Source organism: Lissotriton helveticus, chromosome 5_1 (genome assembly GCF_964261635.1).
Source record: "Lissotriton helveticus chromosome 5_1, aLisHel1.1, whole genome shotgun sequence".
Classification (NCBI taxonomy): domain Eukaryota; kingdom Metazoa; phylum Chordata; class Amphibia; order Caudata; family Salamandridae; genus Lissotriton; species Lissotriton helveticus.
The window spans coordinates 774604540-774622202 of record NC_136065.1 but is presented as its reverse complement, the minus strand read 5'-3'; the positions used below and the strand labels follow the sequence as shown (position 1 = coordinate 774622202).

Sequence of the window (17663 nt, the reverse complement as noted above, 5' to 3'; positions counted from 1 at the left end):
GTCCTCCGATGGTGCTAGAGGCCCCGGTTATTGGACATGTGTGTTCATTCCAGTTATTAAATTGGATGGCTGAAATGTTTTTGGATGAGAACAATGACTTCCTGCTGGAGGCTGTTGCAACGTACTGTGCATATACACTTTTGGAGTGAGGTACTTTTGCTTCTCTATTTTTTTTCTCACTGACATTGTCAGATGCTGAAGATCAGATTTTTTTTATTATTCTGCCATTTTTTCCTCAACCTATTGGCTTTACTGTGCCCACAAGTAATAACTGCTTTGGAAAAGATTCTTGATTTGGAGTTGGTCCCAGTTTTTCCATTATGGCAAATTTGAACTTTATTCTATTTCTCGAACTTGTACTCTGTGTTCCTGATTTGTCCTCATTACTTCTTCATGCTCTGATCAAGGGAGGGTGTAGTGGGGATGATCCTTACATACACACAGTGTTAAGTTAGCATGAGCTTATTAGAAGTTTAAACGCCATTTTACCTTTCTGCTGACCTTTGCACAAGGAACACACTACTTGCTCGAAGCTAGGCTGCGTGTTTTGCTTCACATAAGAATAACTTGTTTTTCTATATTGCTAGACTTGTTTTGTAAGTTTAGTCTGTACAGCGAGTGCAGAGGCCTTCAAGGTTATTTCAACACTGGCTGTTCGAACTCATCAGCGCACGTTCTAGACAGAACACATATGCAGCTGTGGCCACCTCAGATACTGGCGCCTTTAATAATGCACTGGGTAAGCATGATGGAAAACACTTGGAGAACATTCGTATGCTGAGAGCTTATGCAGAACTTGACGCGATTCACTCCTGCTAATCCTTTGAGGTATGGGGCCGCCTATGCAAGCCTAAAGAGACCTTCTGTAGTTATTTTATGGTGTAGTAACTATGCTGACAATCATCTCTTATTATATGTCTGCTTGTATTAGCTAAGATGCTGCACTTGAGATCACGGCGTTAAAAATAAACATTTTAAACTTGCTCGTGTCTCCCTTTACTCCCTGTTCTGCACTGGGATAAGAGTAACAAAAGTGTCAGTTCCCCACTTTACCTGAGGTAACCAAAGTCACATGTTCTGTGTTGTCTAATCATTGGTTACTTTGCTATAGAATGAAGAGTGAATGAGACACTGATGCTAGTCAGGTAGGGGACTAAGGTGAGTTTTTGGCACACCCTAATTCACTGCGGTCCTAGGTCTCTGTGCACAGTTCGTGTCTGAGCAGAATCCCTGCAACACTCTTGGTATAGTATATACAAAGCCAGCTTCCTACACCATCAATAGCAGCTCCAAAACCTTTGTAAAGCATTGTCCAAAACACCTGGAATGGAGGAGCAAAGGTTATTTAATACCATTTACAACAAAATCTATCATGCCTAAGCTTTTATAGAAATAAAACGCTCCAGAACAAAACCAATATATTCTATATATTTTCCTTAAAAACAAAACTGACTCCAATTGTCACCTGCGAGGTACACTTCTCAGCCAAAATACACTGCCCTTTCTGAGAAGGGAAGTAACAAATGTGATTTGGTTCTAAAGTTGAGGGTACAGCCGGTTGAGTGTAGGCCTTTTTATCTGCATCAAAGCAGCTGGAGTGACCATCAACTCACTGGGATGTCAGCCCAGATTAATTCTAGTTTCATACCTACTTTCATATGTTGGGACACAAGCTGTTGTGGACAGTGATTTGCTGTAAGAATAGAGTCAATGTGTTCTTTTGGGGAATCAGAAGGGCTGAAGATCTCCCTGTAGGCGGTCAATTGTCCATGACTGGACAGGATTGCCTTTGAACTTTTACTTAGGCGGCACACACTCATTAATGGGTCAGAAGTTTCTACCTCAGAGCCTCTCAGGTTTCCACCTCTCTATAAAGCACACATTGCTACACATCCATACCCAACTGAATCATTTAATCTGGCCTGAATGAACCTCAACTGAGGAGTTACAAGGTGTTCTTTAAATTGAGGGTAGCAGAAAACTGGTTGGCTCAGACTTATCCACAACTTTAAAATTTGATAAATATTGCCTCTCATCACGAAGGCAATGCTGACCAGTGCAGTTTGGTACTCTGAAAACTTCTGCCCTACAGCCTTACCTCCTTGAAAAGCACCTGATCTAGTCTGAACTCAGAAGTTATGCAGGGTTAGGACTGGTTAGTACCGGAATGTGAGACAACCTGGGAGTACCAGGTGTTGTATGCTTTAAGATGATAAAACAAGATGCAATATTCTTTTATATACCATTTAAAGAATAGTCTTTTCTGCCTAATGCACACTGCACTTAACCAAGCGGTTTCAATTGTTGCAGTCTGCCAATTAGGATTTTGTAACAATTGCATCTTAGCTGGGGACTATGCACAGTTAACTTAGGATTGTTAAGTGTATAAAGGAGATCCACTAGCTTATTTACAAGAGTGATGTTTCTGGATTTAGTTGCGAATGTTGGGTGTCTATGGTTATTTTAAAAACGGTATTAACTTTTAAAGCACAATGCACTACCAACTGGACTAGTAGCGAAAGCCTAGAGAGTACTAGTCAAACATCTGAAGTGAAATTCACTTTACCTAGTGGCTTCAACTGTCACTGAAGGTAGAGTAGGTTCTCAGTAGTTCATGCACGTAGTGATGAACAGCAGCAGACCTGCTACATACCAGATTAAGCTGCAAATGTTTAGAACAAATCTTAAAATATTTTTTGGTACGGTTATTTCAAGTGTAATGCACTTTATCTGACTGCATTTTAATTGCAGATCTCGCCCTCAGTAAATTATTTACTTTATGTATATGTTGGTGAACAGCGGTCAAGCCATTGTATACCTGTTTAAGAACCGTGCGCTCACTTGAAGTGGCAAAGTTCCAGCCAACTCTCACCACCTCTACTTTGCATGGACTTAAATGGGTGGCATGGGATTACCAGTCCACTGAATTGAGCAATCTATTTTGGAACTTATCCGGAGATGAAGCTTTTATACTGAGACTACTCGTTTTTTTCCCTATGATGAAATGTTGTTTTGTTCAATTGGTATGGTTTTAAATGAATGGAAACAATGAATCATCAGTTAACATAACTGCTTATCAAATAGAACATGCAATAAAATAACCTACCTCTTCTGCCATAGGCCCTCCAAAATCATCGCACTGCTTTTTCAGGAACTCAAGATAATTGGAAACAAACGAAGAGTTGCTCTTTATAGCGATGACAACATCCGAGATCAGCTGAACACAATCTTTGCAGACATCACCATCACCCTTAAGTAATAACAAAGTAAACCTGAATGTACATTTGACAAGACAAGCGGGTACAATAGCACGTATAGAAACGAAGTAAAAAATTTAAATTAACTTTTGTGACACATTTAGTCTCAAGTTTGTTCCAAATTGTAATAGGATTCAACCTTCAAGATAATCAGTGAAACTAGACACTTTAACCTCCAAATAGACCCCAAGCTTCAGTAATCTTCCACTCATCCTCAAATGTAATGTTTCCAAGTAGAAGGAGCTAGCCTCCTATGGTGAAAGAGTGGGATTTTATCAAAACATTCATGTATGAAAAACAGATGTCCATTGGGACAATCATATTCCACTAAAATGGCACCCAAGTGGAGAGAAAGAACAGAAAGAAGCAGAGGGCAATATCTTCAGAAATAGAAGGCAAAGATGAGAAGGATTGCACTGCAAAGTGTTAGAAAGATGCGGTAGTCAGTCAGAATAACAATTTCGCTAACACAATGTAGGCATAAAAAGTATACTACAGTATAAAGACATTTACAGTGTTTAACAGTACAATATGGTTAAAATACATAAAAATGGTAATTTAAAAAACAAATTCATAATTTACACAATACAATAAAATGAGTTCATTGTTCAGTATATTAAATAAAACGCTAGAGAAATAAACGCCAGAGGTAATAAAGGGCTACACAACACGGTCTAAACTTAATTCTACGCATAATGGGGATAATAAATAGTTTCCTTTCATCACAATAAAATTTACAGAAAAACAAAGTGTATGTCATTCTGAGCAGATTGCTGATCACATGGACAAAATGGGAGGTCAGAAGCAACATAAACATTACGGGGTAAACCCAACATTAGAGGTATACAATTCAGACGAAATCTCACCAGAATATACCTATGCTGTAGATTAGTGTCGAAGGTTAAATATATGGTATTTGTTACCTTTTGCATTATGCTAGGAGAGGTCAAATAGGTCTTTACTGTTGACAGATTAATATTTTTAGCCTCCCTTTTATCTGCAGATTAGAAATGAATTGCATTTTTAGGTCTTTTGAGATTAAACAACTAGTAGGGTCCAAAAAAGGCGATGTAGCCCGATGTGGATTCAAAATAAGTTAGGTCAGAAACAATGCCTGCTCCAGCCGGGGGGAGTGGTTACCTCCAAGCAGGATGGCTAATTATCAGCATATCAAGGCAGGAGGCTTCAAAGACCTCTGCTGTCTGATCTGCAACCCTGGCTACCACAAGACGGGATAGAATTTCAAAATCTTGATTTTTGATAAAAAGTGATACACTGGGTGAGGGTTATGCCGACTTCCCACAGAAATGTGATCATATGGGGGTGTAGGCACCCCAAAGGTAAGTAGCCCATTGGCTACTACCATTAATGCCCCTAAATGGAGTATTTAGGTGGCACTCCTGACACCAGGAACTCTGCTTCAATGGACACAAGAAGAGGACAGAGCAAAGAAACATTAAAGGACCAGCTGCGGATCTCTTGGCGCCAAACCCTACTTACCTGCACCGGTCCTGACAGTCGTCCTGCCGCTGTGCATCTGCCAAGTGCCCCGGTGGCTGCCAGCAATCTCCTTTGGAGTAGAAGAGCTACAGCCACCAAACAGCTATGTTTGGTCTACCTTCTGCTGCCCCCCCCCTGCACTCTACCAACCAAGCAGCCAACCAGGAAGAGGTCTCCGTACTCCCGAAGGTCCGGTCAGTCTTCCCAACATGTGAGAAGACGCCAGGACCAACCAGAGCTGCACATCACCAATACCCAAGGTACCGGACACCTTGCAGCAACCAAAGCCAGTTTGAGTCTAGCTTGTTTTTGTCCCCTCCACTGGTGAGAACCATAAGAGCCTTCGACGCAGAAGCCCAACCGAACTAAGCACCTGATTCCTTGCTCCCAGGGACCACACAAACCAAGCACCCCACCACACTAGGAGCTCCCAGACTTGTTTCCATGTATTCCATGTATTCCATGCTCCCCCCCCCCCGCCAGCCAGCCAGCTCAGAGTGGCCTCCCTTCCTTTGGTGCAGCGTGCAAAGGTACAGACAAAACCAGCATCCCTACACCTAGATGCTTCAGGGCTGGTAAAGACTAACTGCTGGTGGTTCTTTGGACCTTGGCCCCCTACCACCTCAAAATGACCCAAACTCAATAAATAAGGAAGCAGACAAAGGTGGAAAAGTTGCAATTCTTAAAGCAGATTACATGAAAGAAATCAACTGACAACTACAAGATATGGCGCGTTACACCAGACTTTGAATTAAGCATATAGCAGACCAAAAAAAAATGGAATGTCAAAACAATTCCGCACGGATCTATTACTAGACTTTACATTTTTTGGGGTGGATACCAAAAGTAATAACCACACCAAAAGCGGAAAACGAATGGCAAATTCCCAGACTTCGCCTGGGGCTAGCAAAAAGAATATCCATGAACTTTAGGCCCTCCCAAGCCACCCAAAATGAAGTGGAAACCAGACATCCACAAAACATTGTAGGCGCAAGCACCTGCAGATAGCCATAGCAGTGGCATAACAGAAACCTGCATCCCCGGGGGTGCCCCCCCAAGCTCCAGGAGGCTCCCCTCAGCACAGTCCTCTGGACAGAGCGGATTTATTCTGGAGCGGGCCCTCCACATACCTTGCAGGGGGCCCCTTCAAGTTTCGTTATGCCAGTGAGACATAGCAAGACCTATTTGGCAAGGCAGGCAGCAATGAAAGACTGGGTCCCTCTAGTTTTAGCTATTGCACCCATAACAGTTCAGCAAGGGTCCCCAACTGGTTGATTGTGAGCTACGGGTAGCTCGCCAACACAGTCAGTAGCTTGTTATCTAGACAAATTTCAGTGCCTGGTCATGGTTTCGTTTGTGTAAGCCTTTTGAGGCTTCCTCGATGCTTGACCACAGTCACAAGAACCAGTGCTCACATTGGCTATTCAGCTCAGCTGGGGAGGTGCAGGGTGGAGCGGGCGACATTGGAACAGCCCGAGCAGTATTAGACTGCCTATGGGGCACCTGCCTTCTGCTGCCCAACTCCATAATTTGATCTTCCATGACCTGTGTGGCCTGAGCTCAACCTTGTATGGCATAGATATATTTACATACTACAGCACAAGTGCAGCGCTCAACATCTTTGGCACAACCAGACAGGCATAAGACGTGGCAGAGAGAAACTTAAAAAAAAAAAAAAGAGAACCGCTTTATTTGACGCATCTAACATGCAAGGGGCTTTTACCCCCTCAAGTTTTAATGTCGCTTTAAATTTAATCAGATTAAAGCACCATTTTACATGGATCTTTTTAAATAAAAAAAGCACCTTATAAAGTTGTTCTTGGTCACAAAGTGGAACCAAGATTTTTTTCACATTTCCCTTCATTCAATTTGAAGGACCATGGCAGATAGTGAAGATACAGCTCCTGGCTCCAGTTTGTGCCCAGGGGAAAAACTTGCAAGACGTACTTAAAAAAAAAAAAAAAAAAATCACTAAAAAAGGCTGCTTTCATGTAATTAACTAATGGGAGAAATGTAAACTGAAGTGGTAATTTTTGGGGCACAACCAACATAAGGCTTAACACTTCACTTAAAATATAATGAAACATGCACAAATAATTTATCTGAACAGAAGATTATATGCCTGCCTTGAGATCCATTTTTAGAAGTGATTGGTGGAGTCCATGACTGTCAGGTTTAAAAACAAATTAAGAGGCAAGCAATGTGCACTGTGTGTGGTACAAGATGTTACTATATGGATCAACTTTATAGTAAGACAGGAGAGTTTTGTACAGTGCATAATAAATTCCTGTATTTCAAGTTGCATCATGTGTGATAATGAGGAAAAAGGAGGCACGAGGCAATATGAAAATAGTACTCTAGTGCAGCATTTATATAGCGCTTGCTAACCCTGTATGGGGCACTGCAGCACTTACCTATATGGTCAGTAAACTATGCCATGTAAGGTGTGTGGTTGGAGAACAGCTGTATTTGCTTTGTGATTCAGTGTGTGAAGTGTTTCAATGTCGCGCGTGATGTCCCATCAAGTGGAGGTTAGTGTTCTGAACAAGGCATGTATGTAGCAGTGTGGTGTATGACCAGGTTCAAGACAGACATGCAGTTTACGGTTTTCACTAACCTAGCAGCTTCGAACAGCTCTGCATGACCCTATGATTTCTTATGAATGTAGTTGGCTTAGCTGGTTACTGCATAGGTAAATATCAATTTGTTGAAGAGGGAAGCCGCAATCGATGCCAGGTTTTATAGTTTTAGTTTGGGCATTGCAGCCAATAAATGGCTCTCCCTATAGCTCCTTTATGGAATGAAAAGAGAAGAGGAACTGTGGGAACAATGGGCAACAGTTAGTAGCCCAGTGATTTTCACTAAGGAGAAGTAACTCACTACCGAACAGCTGGGAGACCCCTGCCTTAAACTAACTGAATGTATGATCCACCTAAACTCATGGTGCACAAACACTTCCTGTAAACCAAACATGTGCATTCAACTCACAACATTAAATTACACTGCTAGGTTTTAGCACGTGCGATGCCTATTGTACCTGCTACACTTCATGTGATGGCTCAATAGTTATGTTTGATGAATGGTATTCCTAGTTTTGGAGATCCACTTGTTTACAAACATTACTTTATGAATGTAAACGTTACTACAATGAATCCAATTTAACTGCTTTTGGTTCCTAATGTAGTCAGTTAGGCAAAATAAGGCGAAATTTTAAAAAATCTTGCACCTGCAGACAAGCCAAGAATGGGACAGTTGCAGAATTTCAACTAGATAAACCAAAAACAGCAGCTGTATGAAAGTCTCCACCCCCAATCAAATATTACCTTCTGGGATTTCTCCTGGGGAAACATGAGCAACGGCAAATTGGCAATAAAAGGAGATGTAATTTTTCCTAAGTCCATCCCGGGTATCTCGTTGGTCTCCAGTTGCTTCTCTTCACCAAGAGAGCGCTGCAAAGAACGGCACAATCCAATGGCGCAGCATGCTACACTGGGATTATCCTTAATGGAGAAAAGACCACATGATAACCATCTTCCAAAGAAACATGTACGCCCAATGAACAAAATTAAGACTTATAAAATTTGAAAAAACTAGCACATTTCATATGAACTGGCGGCAGCTTCACCAAATACTCTGTGGGGAGGAGAATAGTGAGAAATTCTTTAAAAGCAAAGTCATATCCTAAACGAACATGAAGACTTTTAAAGAAAAGAATACTGGTCAAATGGCTCTACTGGAGATCTAGTAGAGATCTGCACCAAGTTCTATTTTAAATAGAAGCATAGTCGACCACACCCTTCATAGCAAGTTTTTCCTAAAGGTTCATTCAGCTAGACCCAAAGAGTTTCTAGATTATAGCAGTTCTACAATAGAACTGCTATTACTCTATAAGGGATCCAAACAATATGGTCCCATTTGGACACGGAGCTAAATTTATTGTCTTATATGCAGTCCTGGTTACACTAAAGTTCTACATATCAAGCAACAGTACGCATTTCAAAGTCGGCCCTTACTTTCTAGGGTAAACAAAGGAGCTGCTATAGAACAGGATAAGCCAATTCTATCTATAGTAACTAAGGAGGCGGGAGCCCTCAATATGTAGTGATTTGTAAACAGACAATGAACAACTTTCTCCCATAATAGTTTCTGGGTTCTATAATATTTAGCGTGGTTACAGAGCTAAAACAGGTTCATAACACACGGCTCTTTGGAATGTCACACGCATATAACCAGAACAGAAATTATGAGATGCTGGTAGACCCAAGTTAGAGTAACAATGCACTCTAGAAAACAGGAATACTGGCATGTGGATTAGACAATGAAGACCAATATAACAATGTGTTCCATACGAAAGTGCCAAATGAGCAGAGCCACCTAGAAATGTGGTCTGACCGTGCCAGAGAGGGAAGCTAGGAATATAATGGCCATATTCAGGTTATCCACAAAGTATTACACAGAACATAATTTTTAAAAATAAGTTCAGCTGGAGAAATAACAAACTCACCAACTCTTCTTTAATTATGTTGAACACGGTCGGAATATATTCATCTACCAACTCTTTGCACTCCGATGATAAAGGACTAGGTGCCAGGTCACAGATCTTTTCCAGAAAGGTCAGGATTTCAGTCTGTTTTCAAAGTAAAGGATAAAAATTAAAAATAAAAATCTGTAAAAACTAATGTGGAAATTAGGAATCGCCAATTAGCTTTAACTTCAGTAAACGAAAAAGCCAGGCAAGTGCCACGAAGCACAAGCATAGGAAAAGTGAGAACTAAAGAGACTTGAATTGTGAGGTGATAAACGTTCTAAAAAATTGAACTGGCATCTTTAAAAACATCAGGTCACTTAAAGAACGTTCTACTGGTTTTCCTCCTTCTGGATGTGGTTAACTGGTCATAAGTTCAGGTCAGTACCCTACACTACATTTCTTGCCATACCATTTTATATTATTAACATCTATTGCTAGGCACACCTCACACTCCTTCAAGCTTATTCCCTACGAGAGCCTCTTTACAGGAAAGCCCAAACTCTATAAATCTGGATTGCTGCCTTGAAATCTCGGTCCTTTTTAGTTTATGCCTCACACGATTCTTGCAGAATATAATTCAAGTTTAGTTTAAGGCCTGGGGCAGCCCAAAAAAATTCACCAGGATATGGACCCCATAGCGGAGGTACTATGGTCTCGAGATAGAATAAACAGCTGCATGCAGACCTGAACCAAGAGAGTAGAAGGGGAGGAGATCAGAGGCCCTTCTGCGAATTGGGGACAGCATGGTGGAAAAGGAGATGTGCAGCTCTTACCCCATTTGTGTGTATTCTTGAATGCTTGTCTTTTTTTCTGGTGTTCAAACTGCTTTATTGCTTGTCGTATACAGAACACAGCTTTATGCGCCTATAACCCTGGGGCCGGCAGCGTGTTATTCGTGTCGATAAAAATGTTGTAGATGGTATAACAGCCTTTTTACCGGCATCCCGGAGGCCCGGCGGCGTATGATAGGACCATTTGATAATCGTCCCGTATCTAGTGCAAAAGTATACCAGAGAGTTTACTGCAGTAGAACAATTATTTAGTTTATCAGTTTCCAACATTATACAAAACTGAACTTGTAAACACACTTGGAAGTGGGGTTCCAAGTCAGAGTAGTTTATGTATCGATGATCGTTCATAGTTATATAGCGATATATTAGTAGTCACGGCAGTATACATTCGTCTTGAGGATGAGCACTATGTGCGGTGCTATGGGTTATCGTCGAGTATGGTGATGCGGATGTGTGGTATAAGCCGCGCGGTGGAACCACATAGTGGGCGAGGGCCTAGCGGCAGTGTCTGTGAATGCAGTGTCCATTGATATTATGAGAATGTATTTTGTGCAAGTTATTGAAATATAGTGTGAAATGTGGGGTAGCTTACTGAGACCGTAGGAGGTAAGAACTGCATGTGTCGATAGGTACGGTCTCTTATCCCTGAATGTCAGCAGTTTCGCTAATCGCTAGTATGCCCTCCCTCCGGATCATCGCCGTCATCTGCCTGGGCAAGTAGATAGCCGACCAACAGGCCCCAAATATCTTTAGGTCGATTCGGGGCCGGTAACAATTCAGTAAAGGTGATATGTTGTTCCTGACAGTAAGTCATGTCCGCCAACCAGGTGCTCTGCCTCGGCCCCAACGACACGCCACTTGTCGTTTTGCCAAGAGCAATGCGGTATCTATGAATTTTTTGCAGGATTTTGGATGTGTGGCGTGTGCCCAAGTAGCATGAGTAGCGGCTCCATAGGTATGGGTTCTTTAGTCATTGCAGTGAGAGCGTCCGTCACCTGCTGCCAGTAGAGGCGAATAGGAGGGCACTCCCACGCAAGGTGCAGGAAGCCCACATGCTCGGCATGGAAGCGCTCGCACCTGTCACTGTCAGCCAACCGGAACCTGTGTTTTTTTTATCGGGTACAGTACAATCGCTGCAGGAATTTGTAATGTATCATCTTGAGTCTACTGCTAGCTGATATTCGGGCCGTAAGGGTGCAGCAATATGGCCATTGGTCGTCAGTGAGCTCGGTGGCCAAGTCAGCGCCCCAGTGTGCTCGAGCTCCCGCCTCGGGCATCGGAGTATTAGTCCTGAGCTGGCGATAGAGGCCAGAGACCAAATGTGCCCCATCCTGTGAGCAGAGCAAAAAGTGAAGTGGGGCAGGATTTCAGGTTCGCCAGGGAACTCAGGCAGGATGTCTTTCATCCCCTGGCGTAGATCGTAAAACACATCGAGCAGAGTGCGATCATGGGAGGCAAAGAACAGCTCAGTTGGTTTGAACTTGCCGTTCGAGAAGAGATCGCCCCAACAGGTGATCTGAACTCGTTCACAAAGCGTACGAAAGCCTCGTTCCTGCAGTAGGGCAAGTTTAGGGTGATACATCAGTGGCAGTTTAGGCGAGTACGGTAGGGAGCAGGACATACCCTTGGCTATGCGGCGCCATGCATCCAGTGTGCAGGAAAACGGAAGCATTCGACATCAGTATTGATGATTCCGGACAATGGAGTAGGCCATTGAGCGGAATGGGATGCACGATCCAATCCTCCACCGCAAGTTGAGGCATGAAAGGTGTGGGGACCAGCGTGTGATAAGCATAATGCGCCTGCGCACATTGATAATAAGCCTCAAGGTCCGGGACATCGAAGCCTCCTTTATCATATGGCTGGATCAGCGTGGGCCATTTCAACCGCGGACTCTTACCCCCCCAGAATAATCGGCATAGTTCCGACTTTAAGGTTTTAAAGAAAAAAAGCTCCCGGAAAGTAGGGAATATTAAGGTATAGGAATCAGGGTAGAACTATCATTTTGATAAGGGACGCCCTGCCAGCCATGGAGAGTGGCAGGGTGATCCAGCGGTCCACTGCAGCTGTGAGTTTCGTGATTGCTACTCCATAATTGGATCGCAGCATTTCATCTTTGTCACAAGAGATCTGTATACCGAGGTATCGGAGATCCGTCCGACACCACTCAAGAGGTTAGTCGAGGGGAAAGTCGGTGACCGCATCAGTGAGGGGGTAGAATTGCGACTTGGACCAATTTATGTGCACTCCTGGCATTCTTCTGAATACTACAAATTCTCTTAGCAGGGGATTAAGTTTCAAGTCAGGGTGTTTAACATAAAGCGTTATGTCGTCAGCGTATAAAGACACATCGATCTGACGTTGAAAGCAGTGTATCGCACCGTCTCGATGCAGCTGACTAAGTCTACAGGCAAGGGGCTCAACCGCAATCGCAAACAAGAGGGGAGATAATGGGCACCCCTGACGTGTGCCTCTGGTGATGGCAATGGAGTGCGAAAGGCGACCGTTAATGAGGACTTTCGCTGTTGGCTGCGTGTAGAGTAGTTGGACCCAGGAGATGAAGAGCTTCGGGAATCCCATGCTCGCCAGAACTGAAAACAGGTAAGGCCATTCGACCGAGTCAAATGCCTTGGTGGCATCTAGGAAGACCGCTGCTACTGGTAAGTCAGGGTGAACTGCGCGAAGCAGAGAAAACAAGGTGCATAGGTTATGAGAGGTAGACCGACCCGAAACAAATCCAGATTGATCAGGCAAGACTATCCTTGTCATCAGGAGGGACAGCTGAGTGGCTAAGACTTCGCAAGGATTTTGACATTGCAGTTTAAGAGGGAGAGTGGGCGGTAAGAACCGCAGGAGCTAGGATCCTTGCCAGGTTTCAAGAGCGAGGTAATGACTACCTCCCGCATGGAGCCAGGGAGGATGCCATAGTTCAGCGGCTCCTCGTAGACCTCCCGCAGGACTGGGGCCATGATGTCTATGTAAGCTTTATAAAATTCAGCGGGAATTCCATTCAGTCCAGGCGCCTTACCGTTCTTCAGCGACATGATGGCCTTGCGAATTTCATCTAGCTCAAAGGGGGCTGCTAGAAAGGCTCTATCGCCGTCACTGAGCGGGCTACGTCGCCCAGAAAGTCAGCGTAAGGTATATCGGCAGCAGTGTCAGTGGTGTACAGTGTATGATAGTGAGAAGTAAAGGCATTGAGTAGTTCATCCGAGTCCCTGATTGTGCGTCCCTGACAGTCAGTGAGTTCTAGAATCGTGTTGCAGTCACGTGGAGCACGCGTCAGCACTGCAAGCGCCTTTCCCGGTCTGTCACCCTCGCAGTATTTTCTAGCCTGCCAGTGTTTTCCCCGGAATTTGTTTCCCTATTAGCTTCTTCTTCATATTTTGACAGTTTGTCTCTGAACTCTGTGTGTATGTCAGGGCTATCGTCTTCCACCATCCGAAGTTCCAAAGCCTTCAGTTCCCTGTCTAGTGTGTGGATAGTGTTTTGAATGTCTTGTAGAACCCCAAAACTTTTGGATATGCAATATCCTCTTATAGTGACTTTAAAGGCCTCCCAGATGTGTTCGACCGATTCTACTGTTCCCTTGTTCCTGGGGAAGAAAGCGGCTATTTCCTCTCCTAGCTCGACTCGGAACAAATTGTCCAATAGTGCCGCCGGTTGTAACCTCCATTGCGGCCTAGGGCTATCCCATCCAGGAATGCGCGTGTGCATCAGGACGGGGTTATGGTCAGAATATGTTCTTGGCAAATGTGTCACTCAAAACCCCCGCAGTGATCTCTTTAGTGAGAAGAAAATAATCCAATCGTGCCCATGTGCCAGTTTGTGAAGTGACGTTTGTGCCTTCCCTCCTGGAAGAGTGTAGGCATCTCCATATGTCCACTAGTCTGCCTTCAGTGATCACGCCCTCCAGGGCCCTTCTAGCCCTGGGCTTATAGTGGCTCGCTCTATCTAGTTGTGGTACCAATGCCAAAATAAAGTCCCCCCCCCCCCAGATAACATGGCGGGACCCTATGTCCATGATTTTGCCCCAGAGTGTAGTAAAGAAAGCAGACATTAAGGTTATGAGCATAGCAATTAACGAATGTAAATGTGTCACGGCCCAGTCAACCCCATAGTAAAGCGTAGCACCAGTCACGATCAATCAAGTCTCTGCACTTTTGGAACGGCATTGCACGTCTAAGGAGGATGGTGACTCCCCTCGCGTATGTGGAGTAAGAGGAGAATATACGGACTCCAGCCCATTTACTTGCAAAGGTGGCCCGTAATTGGTGATAAGTGAGTTTCCTGCAACATGAACATGGTGTCTGTTGAGATAAGCAATCACATTACGACATTTTTTGGCATTAAGCCCTCTAACATTCCATGACAAGCAGTTCAATTGTGAATCAGTTCTTAAGTCCGCCATAGGCAAAGAAGCATCAATTTACCCAATTTTGTTGCTAGTAATGCCGCAGTATCCGCTCTACTCAGACGATAAAGGTTACCATGACATTGTTACTCGTCCATTCCGTGCGTAAAACATCCCTCCCCAAACCTGCCCATTTCCCCCTCCCACTACAGCATCCCAATCATGCCAGCAGCTGCCTTCCCCCTCCCCCCCCCAACTTCAACAACTTAACATTATGCATGGGGAGCACCCGTGAGGGAGGCAACATCAAGGGCGCACAGCCACTTCTCCCGCCGACGGCCTCCTATACTGTACCGCCCTCGGTGGAGGCCAGGGCAGGGATAGTGGTCCTTGGAGTACATTACCACTGGAGAGGTCAGCCAGTCCTGTTCTGCAGCATGAGGTCCAAGCCCTCTGCATCCCCGCAGCAAGGGCCGGGTATAGCAGTTCAAAGTTATAGCATGTCTGGTCGTGTCGATTGCATGTGATCAATGTTCATCCGCTGCTGAGGATGGGTCCTCTTCTGGGTCTGCCTCAGCATCACGACCACCCCTACAAGCTTTGCGAATCGTTTTCAGAAAGAACTCAGCTTTTTGGGGATTTGTGAAGAAGCGATGTCTCCCCTGATGTGTGACTCGTAGCTTCGCCAGGTAGAGTAGGGCATATTCCAGCTGGGCCTCCCGCAGTTTCTTCTTCACAGCTATGAACTTGCGTCGCTTCTCCTGCACTAGAGGAGTGAAGTCAGGATATATGGAGAACGTGATACCATTGTAGTGCAGGTTTTGTTGAGTCCGGGCCGCCCTCAGCGCCACATCTCGGTCACGATAGTTCAAGAATTTAGCGATGATTGGTCTAGGTGGCAGTCCGGGCTTGGGGACAGGAGCCAATGATCTGTGCGCCCTCTCGATAATGAATTGAGGTGAGAACGCTTCCTCCCCCACCGATCCTTTGAGGAGCTTCTCCACATAAAGTTCCATTTTGCCCGTGTGTGGATTCCGGAATACCCGTGACGTGTATGTTGTTGCGTCGGCTACGTGCTTCCAAGTCCTCATTCTTAGCTGCTGTGAGTCGAAACAGGTTGTCCATGCGAGCTAGTTGTGTGGGATGAGGTGATGTCGTCATTATGTGAGATTCGTTGTTCCGTCGACGTTATCCGTTCTTCGTGCCGGTCTACCTTATGTACTAGGGCATCCAGCCTAGATGTCATCCCGTCCACTTTTTTCACCACAGTGGCGAAGCCCTGCCTCATCTCCTGGAATAGGTGGTGCAGGTCCAGTTCTCTAGCGGGAGAAGCAATGGCAGTCGAGTTGGCATCACTAGGCCCTGGTTCAACTGGCAGCGATTTCGTACCTTTCTTTGCACAGTCAAAGCTTAGTTTTGTCTGGCGGTTTTCAGGACGCACCATCTTGCTCTGGACGCTCTCTCCGTCACCCCGCGTTTTACCACTGCAGTTCCGCGGGGCTCCAGGCGCGGGATGGTATAGCAACAGCAGGTACCTTCCGAGGCAAACGTCCCCTCGCCTATGCACTCAGTTTAATGCTTGAAGCGATCTGCACGACAATCGAGAGCTGCACTATGGGGGGTCCGAACCACCAGCCGACGCACGTGCGGAATCATGTATGGGGTAGATACAGGCAATCGTCAATAGTGGTTTCGTCCATTGGCGTGCAGCATGTGATTTGCTTTGACCTTAGTGGCGCTATGTGGCAGCACTAGCTCCGAGTCTATGGCAATGATCCATGGGGGTCTATCAGCGTGCAAGCAGTTTAGTGGTGGCTCTGCAACCTCGCTGGCGCGGGAAATGGTCAGCGCGTTCAACAGCCCCAAATTCAAATAACAGCAGCAGTGTGTCGTGGTGACGACCTCAGTTTAGAGTGTCCGGCGATTTGCCAAGTGTTCAAGGGTCCAAGTATGTCCGAAGGGCCAGGATGTGTGCTGGCCCGGTTGTGTGGCAATGTTGTTCGCAGCAAGGGTCCCAGGTGACCGCGTCTGCACTTCCCCCCGGCCACCGGCTAGACGCCAAAAATGAGACGAACGCCGCCAGTGCTAGGTATCCCTCACCTTATGCAGCATAGCAGGGGGAGCAGCAAACGACTGACGCTGCTCAGTGTCATCGGGGGTCGTGGCGGCCGCTCGAGCGCTCCTCCCGAGGATTGCCCCACAGCGCGGGCCGTACAAGGGTAAAAGGCGCACTCCCCCAGGCGACGCTCTCATTGACGAAGAGCCGATGACACGGGTCAAGCCCGCGTGGGCTTGAGGCAGCCCACGGCGGTGTCCGCAGCCAGCACTAGCGAAGGGGACCGGAGCCAGGCACGTCCCGGGCGCCGAGACCAAGGGCGCAGGTGGGTCCCACCGCCTCGTGGCAAGCACCGGCCTCGCGTAGCCCTCTGCAGCCAGCCTCCTCACCCCGCGGTTTCCGAGGGCACCTTCGGCAGATTTTCCGAGGCGGATTTCTCCTGCTTAGATGTCGCCAGCGGTCCAAGATTCGGGTCAAGTGCAGAGGGTGGCTTACTGCATCAGATGGTGGGTTTCAGTGGGGCTTTAGTCGCCCGTGGCAAAGGCTAGTTGAAGGATTATGGGCCAAGGAACGGGAGCTACTCAGCTAGGCAGCCATTCCGTGTGTGTGCCCTCTAGCGCCCCCTTGAATGCTTGTCTTTACTATGATGACTTGCTTGTACTGCAACTTGTACTAGAAAAACAACTTTACTGTGTGTAATGTACATTATCCTAAATGCTAGCTGTGGTTATGTTCATATAAATAAAAATATATCAGCACCCTACACAACACACCTTGGGCTAGTCCCAAGCCAACTACTTGCCTACATTTATTTTTAAATTACATTTCAAAAACAAAAAATTTAGACTCAACTCTGTGAGAAGTTGGCCCGATATATGATGCTCACTTGTTCTAGTGATCACCTTGTATCAGTCCAAACAACCCTTATGGTGATTGGTTGTAAGTCAACCTTATAGACCAGCTATCCTAATGGTAGCATGGACAAAGCAGTCTTAGGCTAAACTCTGTTGGCATGTGAAGCCAGCTGTTTTACCACAATATAACCCCTTGAATACCAGATGAAAGGACACCACACAGGTTGTTATGAAAATAAACAGTATATTTATTAACAACAACACCTCTGAACTCTTTATGAGGTCAGAGGGCTAAGCACATGACAATCTCTTACGAAAAATAC

At 45.4% G+C, this 17663-nt stretch overlaps 1 protein-coding gene across 3 annotated transcripts in view; it reads right to left on the bottom strand.

Annotated features, from left to right (window-relative positions):
• Positions 1 to 17663, bottom strand: part of PSAP (prosaposin) — a 237666-nt gene that overhangs the window by 205717 nt on the left and 14286 nt on the right. For all 3 annotated transcript variants that reach the window (XR_013594790.1, XR_013594791.1, XM_078643248.1), the window contains 3 exons: positions 9262 to 9384; positions 8081 to 8257; positions 3107 to 3250 (listed from right to left, as the gene is read on the bottom strand). Coding sequence is in view for 1 of the 3 variants with exons in the window: in XM_078643248.1 (XP_078499374.1) it covers positions 3107 to 3250; positions 8081 to 8257; positions 9262 to 9384 (444 nt within the window). In the remaining 2 variants the exon portion in view is untranslated. The remainder of the gene's footprint in view (positions 1 to 3106; positions 3251 to 8080; positions 8258 to 9261; positions 9385 to 17663) is intronic.